We start from the raw sequence: 17,898 nt of genomic DNA, 5'->3' as shown, positions 1-17,898 counted from the left end.
GCTTAGGGCTTGCTGCACAGAGCAGTGCACCCAAGACTTGCAGAAACAGAGGCCTGGTGCTGGCTCGCTCCCACCTCCCCGCTTGTTGGCAGCTGTCAGCCAAAGCAAGGTCACACGAGGGACTGGAGATCAGGATTCCAGGTTCTTTATTCATCAGCAATAGTGAGCCTCTTGCTCTGTGAGCTCAACCAGTCTCAGCCCTCAGATGCCAACCTCAGGGGGAAGTGCATCTTAGCCCCAGCTGCCCAAGTCTGGGTCTTGCCAAGACGGTGCCTAATTTTCCACCCCCTCACCAGGAGCTCCAGTGTTAGGGAGACATGGGACAAGCTCTGGGGGATCATGGCCAGGTTCTTGTCCTCAGACCACTCTCCAGCAAGGGGAGGACCTGGCTTCCTATGAGCAGGCGGGTGCTGAGAGGAGCTCCTGGAGCCCACTGGGCCAAGGTGACCTCCAGATTCAGTCTGTTGCCTTCCCTGGGACTCTTCCCTTCCATGTGATCCTCCACAGCAGAGATTGAACTTCTTGATGGCTACAGGCTTGCAGAGGGCAGGGGGTCCTGGGTGGAGCTCAAAGAGGATAGAAATGCCAGAGGCTGCAAAAGTGTAGAGGCAGGGGGACTTAGCAGAGATCAAGTCACTGAGTCCCTTGGTGATACAATCTTTGGCCATTGGCTAGAGCCCTTGGCTAAATCCTTGGTCATAAAATAGACCTTTTGAGGCCTAGGTGTACCCTTTCCCCCAATATCAGTTCAAATACAGAAGAGTTTTTAAGGCAACCTTTAGGCCTAGGGTCACTAGTGGTACAGTGGGTTAAGCATTTGCCTGAAAACCCTAAAGGTCATTGGTTCCGAGGAACCAGGAGAAAGCCATGGCAGTATGCTGACTGGGGATGGCAGCCTCAGAAGCCCTAGGGGCAGGGACCCTGGGTTGGACTGGACTCCATGGCACTGGGTTTAGGTCCTCCTGAGCAGGGACCTCGGAGAGTCAGTCTTCCTGCCTGCCCAGCAAGGACTGGAAGCCAGGGGAGAGGGTCCCACCATAGACCAGCACCCGCTTCTGTAAGGCCGGGAGCCCTCTCCAGGTCAGCAGGGCCGTGGGCCTGGAGAAGGTCCTGGCTCCCTTGGACAACCCTCCCCCACTTGTGTCTGACCTGCATTGAAAGCGGGGGTCTCCGGGGTGGGTCTGTAGCACCTGATGCACCTCTGGGGGAGGGTCCAAACCCATCAGTTCTGCCCGAAGCCAGCGCTGCAGCCTGGTGATGCCTGTCAGTAGGAAGACAAGGGCCTCAGGGGGCGGGGAGAGAGTCCCGTCTGGAAAGTAAGTGTCCGGGTGTATCCCCAGGCGACAGTGCCCCTGGGAGGCAGGCAGGCAGGTAGGCCAACTTCGGAATGCTCACCTGTGCAGGGCCCGTACTGCCAGGCCAGGTCGAACTGCCTTAGCAACGCCAGCTCCTTGGCCACATCGCTGCTGGGGGACTGGAGCGCTTCCTCTACAATGCGAAGCTGCCCTCAGGCCTAGCCATCCACTGCCCCCAGCCCTCATCACCCCGTTGCCCCCGCCATTCTGTAATCAGACCCTGGGGTGGGGAGCGGAGGACATTCCACCCATCCCCTCTGCCCCCTCCTCCAGGTCTCAGAGACCTGGCTCAGCTACCAGCTCCCCCTTGCAGTGCCCGGTGGGCCCCTCCCGCCTCTTCACTACAGGGTAGGAGTCAGTGATGAGCCGCTTCCGGCCCATGGCGGCCACCCAGGCAGGCGGAGAAGGAGGCGACTGCGGGGAAGGGGCGAGACAGGCCAGCGGCGAGAGAGACAGCTGCGGAGAGGGAGCAGGGGCCAGCGACGGGCAGACACGGTGACCCAGACCAGCGGAGGGAGGAAGTCCGGCAGGTTCCAGGGATGACGCCCCTGCCCACCCCCACAGGCATGCAAACAGGAAGGGCCCCAGCCAATGGCAGACTGCCTCTGTGGGGCGGAGCCCCGGTCCCAGCCAATGGCGGGCAGTACAGGCCCGGGGACCTGTCAGGACCCCCGCCTTCCCCACCTCCGCCAGCCCCCCTTGGGCAGTTGCGGGGTCTCCAGGGACTGGCGGAGCCTGACCCGCGGCCTCTCACTTCCCGTTTGCCATTCCTAGGCAAATGCGCTTTTCAGCCTCAGTAATCCCCGTGGCCGTTGTGTAACTCCCCAGGGGCCTGCTGAAGCCTTCCACCAGTCTCTTGGCCCCGGCCGTTGTGGGGGCAGGTCTGGAGGTCCATCCCCTTCCCCTGCTCCCACCCTGCCCCCAGGGCCCAGGAGGTCTGGCTGGGAAAGCCTAGGGGTGCTGAGCCCTCTTTTCTCACAATCTGCACCCAGAGACTGCTGCCCACTCTCAGGGGCAACTAGACAGAACGATGCTATCGATATTGTGCGGGAGCCAGAGCTGGGCCACTCGCCCCCTCATAACTGGCCTGGTCTTCATCAGTGAAAGCTGCCGTCTCTCTCACGGTCCTATGAGGGAATGAGCAGGAAATACAACAGTCCTGACACACAGCACTGACAACATGCCAAGTCCCTTACAAGCACTGTCCCGTGCGTGCATCAGTGAAATCCATGTAAAGATCTGGGAAAGGAGGAAGTGTGCTCACTTTATGATCACTGCTGAGAGCCACAGGCTCTGTGGGCCTCCGGACTCTCCACGAGCTCCCAGGCCAGGCAGGCAGGCTGGAATTCCTAACAGACAAAAGAGGGGAAGGAGGGCTAGAGATGGGGACTCTCGGGGCTGGGCTAGCGGCTGCTGTAAACAGTGTCTCCCAATTCTCCACCCATGACCTTTGTCCCTCGGTCTCCTGTCATCACTGACTCACCCCTATGCCCGCCTCCCCCTCACCAGCTTCCTGGCAATAGGCGCAAATGCTGGCCAGTAGGAGTCCTGGAATGCACAGGGGGCCAGCACAACTCTAGTCACCCTCAGGGACCCCATGGGCCCTTCCTCCGTAGGGTGCAAGGCTGGAGGGTGAGCTTCCTGGGCTCTGGGTACCTGTGTATGCTGTGCTAGGAATCAAGCTGAGCCGGAGGCATGTGGCCAGTGGTCTTTGGGGGAGCAGGAGAGGCGAAGACTCTGGAGAAAGCACCAGAAGGGGTGGGGCCTCCTCCTGCCTGGATGCTCAGCAGCATCCCTAAGGGGGCCTGAGCTCGAGTCTCTTCTCTGCTTTGCTGTCTGGGCTGGGCTGTCTAATCCCCCATCTGTCTTGTGGACTAAGTGGGGCCCACCTCCAGGGAGACAGGGGGCTCAGGTACTGAGCTCATTTGGCACTGCGCGCTCTGCTGAGGGACACGGCCAGGCTCTGGGGGACTGGCCCATCCCTTCTTGGGGCCTCAACAAGGACCATCTTGTCTGCACCCAGAGGTGCCCAGCACCCAGGGTCCCAGCTGCCACCACCCACCTCCTGAGTCCACAAAGCCCTGAGGGAGTAGGGAGCCATGGGTGGGGCAGACCCCTCCTCATTCCTGATCCCTCCACCCCCTGAAAGCTGATAGCCGTGGGGCCCTGCCACCGCCCAGGGAGCGTGAAATGGGGTGTGCCGCTGGGCCCTCCGCTCCCTGGGCACTGTCTGGGCTGTCCTCTGCCTGGCTCAGGCCCTGCTGGCCTCTCCCACCCCACCGGCAGATGTCCCCCTTGGGCTTCCGCTACCCCCCCCCCCCAAGAAGGCGAATCAGAGTGAGTAGCTGCTGCTCTTCTCAGACAGATGGGAGGGAACCTGAGGGAAGGCACCCCCAGAGCCAGCCATGTACCTCAAGGTGTACTGCAACTAGACTAGATCTCCCATGTCACCTTCCTCACCCCCCCTCCATCTTCCTCCTACCACTTGTCAGAACCCTTGACCCTACCAGGCAGCCTCTTGGGCCTGTCCCCAGCACTCCTTGTCTAGGGACCCATCATAGCCTCAGATCTCTTCAAACAGGAGGGCCACATGAAACTGAGCTAAGGACTAAGTTCTTTCTCTTTGGAGGAATGGCCAGAGACCCAGGGTCACCCTGACTGCCAGATGCTGTTGGTGGGACTGGCAGGGATGGCCGCTCCTGGGGCACCCAATAGAGGAAAGAGCTAGAACCGGAAGGGGCCCAGAGCCTTCCTGAGGGCTGAGCCCAGGACTGACTGCTCCCGGAGAAGGGGATTAGACCTGGCTTAGTTTAGACAATGTGGCAGGACAGAGTGGGGGGTGTGCTCAGCACTGCGCCTGCGCCCTTCAAGCCCCTTCCCCACCCCCAGCTCAGGATAGGGCTTGTGGGGAGCGCCAGGTAGAGCTGGAAGGTGCGGGCAGGTGAGGGAGGGAAGCAGCTGCCTGGGGCCCAGAGGCTGTGGGGCGTATCCTGTTCTCCTTCCCTCTCCCTCTGTGCCCCCCTGTTCAGGCCCTCAGGCCCTACCACCCACCCTGAGCTGGAAATCAAGCCTCCAGCTCAGGGGATTCTGGGCAGCCAGACTGATACCCTGGCTCCCAACACACTCCCATGCCCTGGGCCCTAGTCCTCACCCTGTGGGCCAGCGTGCTGCGCAGCACTCCTGGTCCCTCTTGGTGCTCCCTGACCTCCACAGGGCTTACTTACTGGAGGGCCCTGATGGAGGCTGCCCAGGTCTCTCTGGGCTCTGCTGCCACCAGATGTACCTTGTGTTTGTCCACCACCCTCCGCGTCTCATCCAGTGCTCACTGGTTTGTCCTGGCCCTCCTGCCCTGGAGAAGGCCAGGATTTGAAAAGGAAACTCTTCTGGCCATTCCTCACCTTGGCCACCAGGTGTCAGACTTTGTCCAGCTGGAAGGAAGGTCCTCCTTAACCATTTCTAGGATAAGCCTTTGACCACAAGTTCAGTTTGAACTGCAAGGTCACCAGTTACTCTTTGGAAACCCTATATAGAGTCGCTGTGGGTCGGAACTGACACGATGGCACTTAACAACACCCCAGCAACCAGGTCTTGGAGATAAGGGCAAGTTGGGGAGGCACCTAGAGGTGACCTTGGACCTAACAAGGCTGTTGTTGTTATTAAGTACCGTGGAGTAGGTTCCGACTCATAGTGACCCTGTACAGGGTTTCCAAGGCTGCAGATCTTTACGGGAGCAGAAAGCCTCGTCTTTCTCCCGTGGAACGGCTAGTAGTTTCGAACTGCCGACCTTGAGGTTAGCAGCCCGATTCATAACCTCTAGCTACCAGAGCTCCTTAACAAGGCTGAGGTCCTACAATTGCAGCAGTGAAGGGGCTGGACCTCAAGCTGGCTCTCAGTGCCTCTCATCACCCTCACCCCCCTGACAAGGGCTTTGTCTACTGCTGGGAAATTGGGGAACCAGGCTGAGTCAGGGACCTCAAGGACTAAAGGGACAAAGGCAGGGACAGTTGTGGCTCTAGAGAAGAAGGGAAGCTGAGAGGCCACCACCCATCAGAGCACTTAGTGGGCTGGGTCACTGGCCCTTGCCCTCTCTGACCAAGGAGACAAAGGCCTTGCTCTGCTCTTCCCCATTTGGGGTGGGTGAGTTGTGTGAGTCCCCTCACATACCCAGGAGACCCCTGAGTCCTGGGTGTTGGGCCAGTGTTTACAGAAGGGGACACTGGCAAAGTGTCTGCCGCCCTCCATGAACTGACCCTGTCTTGTGCCTCTGGAGCACATGCGCTTCCTGGCACCCTTGATGACAATGCGACTCTAATCCCCAGTCTGATGATCTGGAGAGGCTAATAGAGAGGACCTTTTCTCCCTCCTCGCACCCCATCCTCCTGAGCCTTCCTGGGAACAGAGACACCTCGAGACAGCACCTTCCCCCCAACTCTGCAGGGTACCAGGTCATCTATGTTCTTGGGATACCTGGGTCCCTTACTGTGGGCCTTACTGAAGCGGAGGAACCTCAGCTAACCAAGGAGAGTACGCGAGTACCCCGGCCCTTTCTGGAGGCAGCTTGGATAGAAAACCAACTACAGATTCACTCACAGCCATGATTGGTGACAGCTCTGAGCAGCAGTGACCTGTGCGTGCGTCTTCATGGGAAGCCCAAAGGGAGGGTCACATGCCCAGACCTCATTAGGGAGCTATCTGGGGGAGAGTCCAAGAACAAATACTCATCCATCCGCCTGAAGCATCATCATCGGCTGCTCGCCACCCTGGCCCTCCTCCGTAATTCCTGCTGTAGCCTTGCCTACACTCTGCCTCACTGGTTCTTGGCCATTCCCACCCTGCCTGCAGGATGCCCTCTCCTGACTTGTCCTGTCCTCCTCTGCTGCTAGGGACTGTCAGGATCCACGCTGACTAGCAACACTGTGTAGTCTCCTCTGGGAGTTTCCCGACTCCAACCCCCAAGCCTCTCCATTATTCCCCAGCCACCACCCTGAACTTGGCAGGTGACATGCTCAAAACTCCCCTGTTTCAAAACAAAACAAAACACTCTTCCTTTCCCCCAAACTCAGGAGTGAGTACACTGAACCTTACTTTTCCTGCCATATCCGTTACTCCTAGTCGGTGTTCCCCTCACAACTGCTCTTTCAAAGGTTATCGGTAACTTTTCAAAGGCCAAAGCCAATGGGTTTCGCTCAGTATTCCCTCAGTTCCTCTGGAACATATGAGACTGTTCATCAGCTCTTCTCTTGACTTCATCTTGATACTCTTCCAAACTCAAACCGACCTGTTCCTAATGAGTCAGTTCCTGTTCATTGCGACCCATGTGGCTCAGAACAGAGCGACCCATGGGGTTTTCTCGGCTGCAGTGTTAATGGAGAAGATTGCTAGGTCACCAGGTGAATCTGAACTACTAACCTGTAGGGTAGTAATTGGGCGCAAAGTCTCAGTGCCACCCAGGGACCTTGATACTCTTTAAATGACTCTACATCAGGAAACAGCCAAGTCTTTCAATGTGTGCCAGGCGTTGTACCCACTGCTGAGGAGGTGCAGAGAGAAGTACCTCCTGGCCCCTGGCCTCATGGCACTGTCTGACCGAGCTCGCCATGACCCAGACCCTTCTCAAAATTCTGCCCACCCTCCAAGACCAGCGCCAAACCCACCTGTTACATTTCTGCGAAAGGTGACTATTGGGTACCCACCATGTGGGAGTCCCTGGAAATGTGAAGACTAGAGACCTCCTTCCCTCCCATACTGGTCCTCACAGACCAATAGGGCCTTCACTCAGCTGACTAAAGGTCACCCCTCCCTGACACCTGTAGTATTTTGTCTGCTTCTTCCTGTACTTGATCAAATTCTGCCTGGTGTGGTAGCATTGGGTGGGTTTACTGAGGGCTGTCTTTGTGGGGGTCTGAGCCGGATGCTGGTGACATAGAGATGCAGGAGGACCCAGAATTTACCCTCAAGACATTCCCTCTTGAGTGTCGGGGGTAAGCATGTCTCTCCACTTTCCTCCTGACCTCTTGTGCACACATGACAGATGTTTGTGCTCACGTGTGGAGAGTCCAGATGACCACTTTTCAATCTTGTTTGCCAGGATGCTGAGCCTGGGGCCGTCCCTGACTGGTAGATGTCTGTGCTCCCTTTGGGCTGGGTGACTCCAGGACATTCAGCAAAGCCTGGCTTGCTCTAACCACAAGCTGGTCCAGCCCCACCGGTCCCATCTCTGCTCTGGTCTCCCTTCCCCGGCGGGGTGTGCACACATTGGTTCCTCTCGGGCCATCTGGCTCAGGGGTGCTTTGCTCTTGTGGTGTCCCAAGTAGATGGCAAGCCTTCTGAGGGTGGGAGCCAGGATGGGTCCTGAGATTCTTCGGACTTTCCCATGGCTGTTAGCACAGTGATGGGCTTGTCACTAGGCCTTTAAGACAGCTGTCAAAGGACTGACGTCACCTGATAACCACCACCTTTTCTCACTTCCTTGGTTTAAGGCACTGTCTCCAGAAGACCCAAGGAAAACACCTGTGTACTTACAACCTGGAGTCCTGTGGCGCTCACTGCAGGTTAATGCGCTGGACTGCAAGGTCAATTTGAACCACAAGGTTGGCAGTTCAAGCTCACCAGCTGCTCCTCGGAAACCCTATACAAGGTTGCTATGAGTCTGAACCAAGTCCACAGCACTTAACAACTTACTGCCTGGGGGCAAGTAACCCATTCATTCGTTTACCCCATGACTCCTAACTAGAGTGTCAAGACCACCTGATAGGTCCCAGGTAAGTTTAAGTTCTACAGTTGCTGAGCCTTGGTGGTGCAGTGGATTCAGCATTGGGTGACTAACAGTAAGGTTGGCGGTTTGAATCCACCAGCCGCTCCACAGGAGGAAGCTGAGGCAGTGTGCTTGAAAAGCCTATGAGGCAGGTCTACTCTGTGCTGTAGGGTGACTCTGGGAGAGAACCCACTCCATGGCAGTGGTTAAGTGGCTACAGCTGAGCCAAGCCCCTTACCCTCCCTCTTTGTTTTCCTCCCTTAAGGGACTTTCCCTCTTTTTGCAGATGGGGAAGTTGGAGCTCACAGAGGCTGTTCAACCAGTAGGTGATGAAACTGGGATTTGAGCCTAGGTCACCCCCCAAGCGATCCAGCTCACTCCCCTGCTGCCTCTCCCCCACATACGCCCTCCCTCCCTCTAAGGTCCCTGCTGAGCCCCGAGGGGTCTGGCGCCTCTCTAGGAGGTGAAGGGCGCTGAGGAACTTGTGAGGAGCCCTGCTCCGGAGGACCCAGTGCCCAGCCGCAGGTGGAGGTCCTGGGGACACTAGGGACCAAGTGCCCAGGGACTGACTACTTGGGCAGATGACAGCTCTGCTCAGATTTGGGAGGGCTGAATGGGAGCCATTCAAAGTGGGGGCCAGATCTGTGAGAGCACCAAGTGACCAGAAGGGTGAGGTAGACAGAGCAAAGGCAGGAAGGAAGAGAGGAGGCCACAGTCAGAGGATACTGGGAAGGACTGCTGACTTGTTTGAGGGGTGTGGATGGGAGGGAGGGGGACCCCCAAAAACATTGCACCTCCTGAGCAGACCCTGGGGCTCCGAACCCTCCCAAATGGGAGTGGGTGTGGGTTGCGGGGAGGCCAAGTGCACATGTTCTGGGGAAAGCATTTTATTTGTTAATACAAGAATAGAAATTCTGCAATAAATATCATCTAATAAATAACATCTCCAAATAAATAAATATTAATACAACAAACTTAGAGTCATGAGTGGGTGGGGCTGGGGGCAGAGCCAGGAGGAACTGCCCCCCACACCCCGAAATGCTACTGCAATGTAAACTTTCAGGAAATCCTGTGGCTATGGCCAAGGTTGCCCTCCCCAGCCTGGGCAACCCACAGATACCCTGGGAAGGGGCAGGCAGAGGTGCCATGATGCCCAGCAAGACGCCACAAGGCAAGGTGCTGGTGTCCTGGTGCTCAGCGTGGCTGCCTTGCCACTGGGCCACTGACTGCCTCCTCGGTGAGCCCTGGCTTGGGGCTGCCCCTGCCCCCTCTGCTTTCAGTATGACCTCCCTCCCATTGTGATTCCTCCTCTTCTTGCTCAGCATTTACTTCCTGGTCAGACCTGGAGAATGATCTAGGGGTAGGTAGGGAAACAACACGCATCCAAAGGACTTCACCCCGGAAAGGCACTGCGGTGGCTGCCTAAATCCTGGACCCACAGGAGAGGCTGGGGGGTGCTGGCGGTGCTGAGTGGGGAGACCTTTGTGCCCACTGAAACCGTGCCTGGCTCCCATGATCAGCATGGCTTGTGCCAACCAACGGGACGGGGCCTATTGCACCTCTTCCCCAGACCTGGAGAACGTGGGCAGGCGGGCAGGGATAGGATGGGCCAGAGGCTCAACAGTTGTTAGTGGCTTTCAGGTGTCTCCCTTCCAAAGGGAGCAGGGTGTCCGTGGGGGAGGGGAGGGTGGTCAGGAAGAACTCAAGGCAGGGGCCTCCAGGTGCAGGGTGAGCGCAGCTGCGGGAGGCTGCATCTTCTTCTTGAGCCAGTTGAAGTCCTTGGCTGAGCGCCATAGCCAGGTCTGCAGCTCCTTCAGCAGCCAGAAGTCGTCCATCTTCTGGAGGAAGTCACTGTGGGCAGGGCCAGGGGCCCAGGTGGGCTCTGTGCCGGGCAGGGGTTGGGGCAGTGGGTAGCCCAGAGCTGCCATGACACCAGCAATGCTGCCCAGCAGGCCTTGGAGGCTGGTGCAGAAGTGGGCTAGGCTGTGACGCAGCTCGGCCGTGGCGGCCTGGCGGTCAAGGCCACGCAGGTAGCACAGAAGGTGGCTGTAGGCCTCGTAGTTCTGAGTCAGCCGCAGCTTGTCATTGAGGCTCCGCCACACGTCAAAGTTGACAGTGGCTCTGGGCAGAGCCTCAGCCCCCAGCCGAGGCGGGTTGAAGTCAGGCTCATTGAAAGGGGGGCCCAGGTAGTTCAGCTGCAGAAAGGAGAGGGCTGATGGGGAGGGCGCAGGGCGATCCCCAAAGGGTCTACTTGCATCTGCCCTGCTACTCGCCCCCCAGTCCACGCTATGCTTCTCTGTTCAGGCCTCCCTAAGTCTCTCCGACCAGGATGTCATGGCAGGGAGGTGACAGTTGAAGTTCTACGGAGAGGTGCAGAAAGAGAAAGCCCGGAGTGGGCGCCCAGTCAGGCTGTGCTGATTGCTGGGTGTGCGGCCCCCCACAGGGCAGGGCAGAGAGGAAGAAGCGCCCTCGCTGAAGGCACCAGGAGGCGAGGCTGTGGAGGTAGAGGTGGCCAGGAGAGCAGAGGCCAGAGGACAGGAGCCCAGGAGGCGGCAGGGCTGGACAGTGTGGCTGCAAAACAGAGCAGGAAGAGCGACAGTGAGAAGAGCCCAGCCGGCTGGGTGGCGAGAAGGTGGTGCCAGTGGCCAGGGGCCTCAGAGAGAGCTCCTTCAGTGACTAGAGGCCAGACCGCAGGGGGTTAAGGAGTGAGTGGGTGGAGAGGAAGTGAAGGCAGAGGGTGTAGACCACTCCTGGGAGAAATTTGGCAGGGGAGGGCAGGAGAGAGACAGGGTCGGGAACTAGAGGGGCAGAAAAAGCAAGCAAGCTAAGGTTTTCTGGCCAGGAGACATGGAGCGGCCTCACTTTGGATATCCCTGGTCTCACCGGGCCGCAGGAATGGGGGATAGATGGGTGTTCACTGACACCCCCAAGGAAGCACCCAGCTGACAGGACCAGGGAAGAAACTGAGGCAGTCTCAAAAGGGGGGGCAGGAGGAAGGGTCTGGAAGGCATCTAGAGAGGAGGGCAAAGCCTTTGCCAGTCCTGGGGAGAGGCCTGGGGCCCAGGGAAAGGGCCGAGGCCCCTGTCAGCGGTGAGGAAAGGAAAGAGGGGCGAGGCCTGGGATAGGCCAGGGCCCAGGGGGAGGTTCACACACTGACAGGCACAGAGACAAACTAATTTCCTCGGTGTATCCTGGGGCTGGAGCCAGCCGCCCCCCCCCCCTTCCTCCCCTTCCTTCCCTGGCTCCAGAGTAGGGTCTGGGATTGGAAGAGGAACTCGGGAAGAGGGGCCAGCTCCCCATGGTCCTCGGCTCCTCTGACCTCTTGCTTCCCTCCTGGGCCCTCTAAACACCTCTGGACCGTCCCCAAGCTTCCATTCCCACCCTGAGGCCCTGTCACCACCAGCCAGGGGTCCTGAGCTGCAGGGCCCCAAGACTGGGGGCAGGGGCGAGCTGAAACACAGGCATGGAGGTGGGGCCCCTCCATCCCCACCCAGCCCCAGCCCCGCCCGTTGGAGAGACACCACAACACGGTGTAAACAGGAGACTTCCCCAGCCCCCAGGGGGAGGCGGGTGGCCGGGCCAACAGCCAGTGGGGCAGTGGGCCAAGGCGGGTGCAAGGCCTGCCCACATGCCTAGTCCTGGGGCCAGGGATAGGGAGGAGGGGGGGCACCAAGAGGGTAGGGCAGGAGATAGGCCAGACAGTGAGACTGCTTGGAGCCAGAGGGCCCCTCCTCAGCACCCCATCACTCACCAGGTTCCCCCCATCACCTCTTCTATCCCCCACCACTCCTCTCCTCTCTTTGCCCAGCTCCCAGACTCCTGAGGCACCCTGATACTCACGTAGGTCCCAGCCAAGCTGCGGAGTTGGTGCTCCAGGTAGCGGGTGAGGTCATAGGTTTTCTGGATCGAGGGGCCAGGCCCTGGGTCCCCTGTGCGGTTGAGGGCTGGCACTGTGGGGAGGTGCCAGAGCACAGTGCATAGACAAGCTAGCAGCCCCCACGAGTCCCCTGTAGACAGCAGGACAGCAGCGTGAGGTGGGCCTGGCCAAGCAGGGAAGCAGCTGGCAGCCCCTCAGGTGTCTGTCCCCACCTTGGACTGGGGGAGAGGGAGGGAGGACTCCAGATGGAAGGCTAAGGGGATGGAGGAGGGGAAGTGTTCCTGGCCCAAGAAAATATGTGTGTGGAGGCATGTATGAGTTTGAGGATGGGGCTTGGCGCGCACACGTGCATGTGTGTGCGTGCGTGTGTGTGTGCATGTGTGAGCGCGCACGCGTGCCGATATTTGAGAGTATGTTTGTGTGGCAGTCTTTGGCGTGTCTTTCACTGCATGGGTGGCAACATGCGTGTGTGTATATGAGGCGGGCTGGGGCCCCTCTTGGGCTCTGTGTGTACCTGGGCAGCCTCTCCCAGTCCAGCATGGGGGAGCAGAGAAAGGAAACATTGCCTCTCAGAGCTGGGAGGGGAGGCCTGAGGGCTGAGAAGAGAACCATGGGACGGCAGGCTTAGGGAGACCCCAGGCTGGCTTCTGGAGTCAGTGGTGTGTGTCCTCTAGAATGGGATTCCTGGGCAGGCAAAGTGTAGGGTCTGTTAGGACAAATGACATTCCTGTTCACGTGGCCTGGCTGCAGTGGGGAGTTTGCCGTGTTCCTATCTACGACACTTCATGGACCTTTCCATCAGCCTGCAGTGGCAGCTGAGAAATGGAGGGGTGGGGTGCATTTCATGATCCCATAGAGCTAAAGAGTGTGGGCGACCAGGATGCAGGGGGTCAGAGGCTCGGAAAGTAGACAGCTGGGAAACATGCTCTTCCAGAGTTTAGGTGAGGTCCACGGACTCAGTGAACACTAGGTAAAGGTAAAGGCAGGCAGGGTACGGTGGTGGTGGTGGTGGTGGTGTGCTGTAGAATAGGGTTTCCTGAGGCTGTAAATCTTTACGGTAGCAGAAAGCCTCAGCATTCTCTCCCAGAGCAACTGGTAGACTCGAACTGCTAACCTTGCAGTTAGCAGCACTGCTTGTAATCCACTATGCTACCCTGTTGTTAAGTGCCACTGAGTCAATTCTGACCCATAGAGACCCTGTATAGGGTTTCCAAGGAGCAGCTGGTGAGCTTGAACCACCAACCTTTTAGTTCAAAGAACTTTGTAGTCTGCCGCATTAGCCCACAGTGCCACACCTGGACACTACCCTGGTAGGGATAAAATTGGTATTGTCTAGGTTAGGTCCTGGTGTGGCACTATAGGATAAGCACTGGACCCCAAGGTCGTTTTGAACTACAAGTTCGGTGTGTTTCAAACTCACCAGCCGCTCCTCAGAAAGCCTATACAGGGTTGCTATGAGATGGAACGTCTTGACCCATAGCACAGCACTTTAACAACAAGTTCGTTTCAAGGACTAGGTTACTTTGAAACCAGGGCTTTGCACCGTTCATTCTGGTTCAATTCCCTGCTGAAAATTTACCTTTCTTCCCCAGCTATACTCAATCAGAATCTACATTTTACCAAGATCGGTAATTCTCATGCCTGAAGGTGGGGGGAGGTTGAACTGGGATGAACTGCCCTGAAGTCCTGGTTTAAAGTGTCAGGCTGGTTTAGACTTGGGATTTGGCGGATTGAGTTCGGTTGAGGTTTGGGTCTAACAGGGGATGTGGTTAGGTTTGGGCAGGCAGAGGGTTAGCTGGGGCTAAGTTTTGGGCTTGGCTTGTCATTACAAGGGCTAGTTGGGGTTTTCAGCCAGGATAGGTGGGAAGTTATGGGTGGTTACTTTCCTCTAGTTTATATTTTGTACAAGGGGGCTTCTGCAATGAAAAGATAATGGAATTTTTCCATACAATTTTGGAAGACCCCCTCAGACTTTCAAGTTACTTCTACAATGACACATTGCTTTGATAATTGAAAATAAATGGATAGCTTTACAATTTTACTACTACTAGAATTAGGACAAGGAGCTCTGGTAGCGTAGTGGTTACGAGTCTGGCTGCTAACCTCAAGGTCAGCAGTTCGAAACTACCAGCCATTCCATAGAACGATGAGGCTTTCTTCTCCCATAAAGATTTACAGCCTCAGAAACCATATACAGGGTCACTAAGAGTCAGAATTGACTCCACAGCACACCACCACCACCAGCAGCAGAATTTAGGACAGGAGTCCTGGTGTGGCGCTGTAGGATAAACAGTGGACTGCTAACCTCAAGGACAGTGGTTCAAACCCACCAGCTGCTCTTTGGAAATCCTATACAGAATCGCTATGAGTCAAAACCAACTCAATGGCACTAACATCAGAGTTAGGACAAGGAGCTGTGATGGTACAATGGTTAAGCACTTGACTGTTAACTGAAAGGTTGGCGCTTCTGACTCACCCAGCTGTCCATGGGAGACAAGATTCAAAACGTATTGCCAAGCAGCAAGTCCTGCCCCCTAGTGATCCCTTAGGGCAGAAGAGAACTGCAAATAGGATTTCCAAGGCTTTAAAGGTTGAAGCAAGCAGACTGCCACATCTTTCTCCTAAGAAGCAGTTGGTGGATTTGAACTGTCAACATTTTGGTTAGCAGTTGAACACTGTAATGATTGCATCACCAGGACTCCTTCCTGTAAAGATTCAGCCTCGGAAATCCTAGACCATTGGGCCAGTTCTACTGGGAGTCACAGTCCACTTGATGGCACACAACAGCAACTGAGTTAGGACAGGGCTTGGAGTTAAGAAAGGCTTAGCAGTCCTGATGTGGCACTGTGGGCGAATGCGTCAGACTGCAAAGGTCGGTGGTTCCTTGGAAACCCTATACAGGGCCCCTATGGGTCGGGTAGAATCGACTCAATGGCATTTAACAAGAAGAAGACTCGTTAGATTTAGAGTTCGTTAGTCATAGTGTTGGGTTAGGGCTTTAGAGATGACCACAAACTAGGAAAGGTTTAGGACTCATTGTGTAAAAATGTCCCTTATAAACATAGCATAGGGATCAGGCGCGGGCTTTTGCCGCCGCCGACTGCTGGTCCACACTGACTCTTTCAGATGCTTGGCTAATTAACTTTACTGATGGGGTGTGGCAGTAGGGGGCCCAGTTACGGGCGGCAACATTGCTTTTGGGGGAAGAGCTCTTGGTTTGAGGTGTGTGTGTGTGTGAAGGAGAAAGACCAGGGTAAGGCACATAACTGCCCTGTTCCTCTTTCCCTCTAAGTGTTCCTCTAATCTTTCTTTCCTGCCCCTAGCTCTTGCCTGAATGACTTCCTTCCTCTTCCCTGTTCTTGACTTCCCAAGACCACCTCTAGATCCTTTTCCTCTGTAAAAAGCCTTGGCCCTCTCAACCCAGCTCCACAGGGGTCCTGTGGGTACCATATGGAAGGGGGAGACCTGCTTGGGGGTGGGAAAGGGAGGGCAACAGCCCTGAGCCTTGAGGTAGCTCTCAGGATGGAGTTTGGCCTAACTGGACATTAAGGGGAAGCAGACTGGCCGATGTCCCCACCCTACCTTGGGGCAGCTTTGTCCCTCCCACACAGGAGGGGAGTCAAGAAGCTGCTCTGGTCCTGCTTGCCCCCTCCCCTTCTGGGTCCTGGGAGACACCCTGGGGGACCAGCTCCCTACAAGGGGACAGTGGTGGGAGAGGCCTTTGGATAAACAAGAGCGAAGTCATCTGGGCAGAAAAAACGGCTCATGAAATTAACCAGACAAGGCCGGTGTTTCCAGGAATATTTCAGTTCTGAGTAACTGTGTCACTGAGGGCTGTGGGGGTGGGGTGGGGGCGCGCACAGAGAGCCCACTAACCGGACTGGGAGCACCAGGGAGCCAGAGGGGAAAGACGCAGGACAGCAAAAGCAGGTCAAGGGTGGACGCTCTTCCACCTCAACAGTTCCCACTTCGGACCAGGGGTGTCTCAATTCCTGTCCCTCTAGCTGGAGTGGGCATACGGCAGCCTGGGGCAGCGGACACCTGGGGTGGAGCATGGAGTTTGTGGACCTAGCCTGGGAGGCTGTATATGCACAGGTGGGCCTCTTGGTGCTGGGCAGCTGGGGGTCCTGATTCAGCCCCCTTCCTCAGCGCTGGCCCCCAGCCCACCCGCCCCGACATCTACTCTGGCTGCTGCCCACTGATTGTTTACATCCGTCTTCTCCCTGTGTTTATAAATCCACTGAGCACGTGAGGAGCTAATGAGTGCAGCTCACGTTTCCTGCTGCACCCCCCACCCCCATCCTGGCCCCCGCCTGGCCAGCCCCTAATTCCATCCAGATCCCTGGGCCCTGGGAACCGAGGCCCACTCAGGAACACATACATTTGGCCCACAACCCTGCTGCCCAGGCAGGGACATCCATCCTCATGACCTAGCCTGTGTTCCCTTGCGTCCTGTCCTCTCCACCCCCAATCCCACAGCCTCAGTGGCCAGGCGTGCTAGGGTGGTCCTGGGAGGTAGGGTAGTTAGGATTGATGGCTAAACCAGGGAAGCACCAGAGAGTTCCAGAGGTGTGGGGGTAGCGGCTGCAGACTAGGCTAAAGATGGGGCCTAGGAGGGGTCAGCTGAGGGGAAGTGTGGGTGGAGTGGGTCTGGTAGTGTGAGACCCAGGCATCCTGCCTTCCTAGGGAAGGCCCAAGAGAGGCAGAGGGGGAAAAGCCCATAAAACATCCATCTTTCTTGCTCCTGGGCTGGCAGCCCTCCCCTTGCTCCCCCAGCACCTAAGAAGTGGCTAAGGATGCCAGTGGGGAGGTACGGGCCTAGAGGCAGGAGACAGCTGGGATCACCAGCCCCCAGGATGGTGGACTTGCTATCTATCCAGCCTGCACTATGCCGGATTTCCTTCCAGCCGAGACACGTGGGACTCCATCTCTGCAGCGTCTCTCCTCCCCTGCTCTTCCAGACTAAACGACAGCAGAAACTTGAGGCCCAGGGGAAGAAGCATTAGGGGGCCAGGTCCCTGCCCTGGGAAGTCAGTAGCTAAGGCAGGATTGTACTATGGTTTGAATGAGAGGGCACCCGATTGGACCCAGAGGAACCTTGGGTGTGCCGGGGTAAGCACCGGGAAGCCAGCGGCAGGGGAAGTGCCAGAGGAGCAGTGAAAGTGTGTGTATTGCCCCCCACCCCTGCTGTATAAGAAGGAGGCTGTGGGAGGGGCTCAGAGGGACCAGGCCTGAGCCAGGTGGGAAGAGGCAGGTGGGACTCAGGGGAGGAATGTGAAGTGTGGTCGTCAAGAAGCTGAGGGATGTAGGGGGTTGTGTGTGCAGACATGGGGCCACACAGGCATGCAGGACTGCTAATGTGGAGAGAAGAGGGGTCATCATGCCCGTGTGGGCTGCCCCCTGACCAGCGCTTCGTTAGCTGTGTAGCTGGGAGCAGGCTGGCCTGTCAGGTACCCATGACTACATCCCTCTGTCTTGTTTGCTTAGAGGTCAGGGCAGTGAAAACCTGGAGATGGCATCTGCCTGGGTCTGAGTCAGTGACCAGGACAGAGCAGTGTGTCCAGTCTCCCCTCCCCCGCCCCAGATTCAACCTACCCCTTCTTCTCCTGATAACCCCTTCCTACACTTGGAGGAGGTCCAGGCAAGGGGGCCCCTGAGGAGACAGGGCGGGACCCCTGGGATTAGGGGTCGGCTGAGAGGGCTACAGGGACTCAGTGTTGTGTTGCCGGGAAGGAAGATGAGGGGAGTCGAACTGGGGAGGCTCTGATCGCCCGGGGGGCTCGGCCGAGAACTGCAGCGAGCTTCTTCCTCCAGAGTGACCTCTTACTCCGGGCCCCCTCCCCCGACAGCAGTGCCTTCCCCTTGTGTGGCCCCGGCGCCCCCGGCCCCGCCCCCGGCCCACTCCCGCCCGG

General features: G+C 57.3%; 1 protein-coding gene and 1 pseudogene across 2 annotated transcripts in view; both read right to left on the bottom strand.

Moving 5' to 3' along the window:
* Positions 1-567: 567 nt before the first annotated feature.
* Positions 568-2,954, bottom strand: POLD4 (polymerase (DNA-directed), delta 4, accessory subunit). Its single transcript, XM_006861062.1, is given in 6 exon segments — positions 568-592; positions 1,150-1,261; positions 1,396-1,474; positions 1,617-1,828; positions 1,831-1,903; positions 2,862-2,954. Coding segments are annotated over 6 exon segments (594 nt in total).
* Positions 2,955-9,723: 6,769 nt separating this feature from the next.
* Positions 9,724-17,898, bottom strand: part of LOC102815547 — a 25,521-nt pseudogene continuing 17,346 nt past the window's right edge. Inside the window, exons 6-8 of the transcript XR_438703.1 lie at positions 15,863-16,027; positions 11,950-12,267; positions 9,724-10,304 (exon numbers count right to left, since the gene is read on the bottom strand). The product of XR_438703.1 is annotated as an uncharacterized LOC102815547 (transcript). The remainder of the gene's footprint in view (positions 10,305-11,949; positions 12,268-15,862; positions 16,028-17,898) is intronic.

The sequence above is a fragment of the Chrysochloris asiatica genome, unplaced genomic scaffold (genome assembly GCF_000296735.1).
Source record: "Chrysochloris asiatica unplaced genomic scaffold, ChrAsi1.0 scaffold00040, whole genome shotgun sequence".
Taxonomy (NCBI): Eukaryota; Metazoa; Chordata; class Mammalia; order Afrosoricida; family Chrysochloridae; genus Chrysochloris; species Chrysochloris asiatica.
The sequence above is the reverse complement of the archived record's forward strand: the minus strand, read 5'-3'. Positions and strand labels throughout refer to the sequence as shown.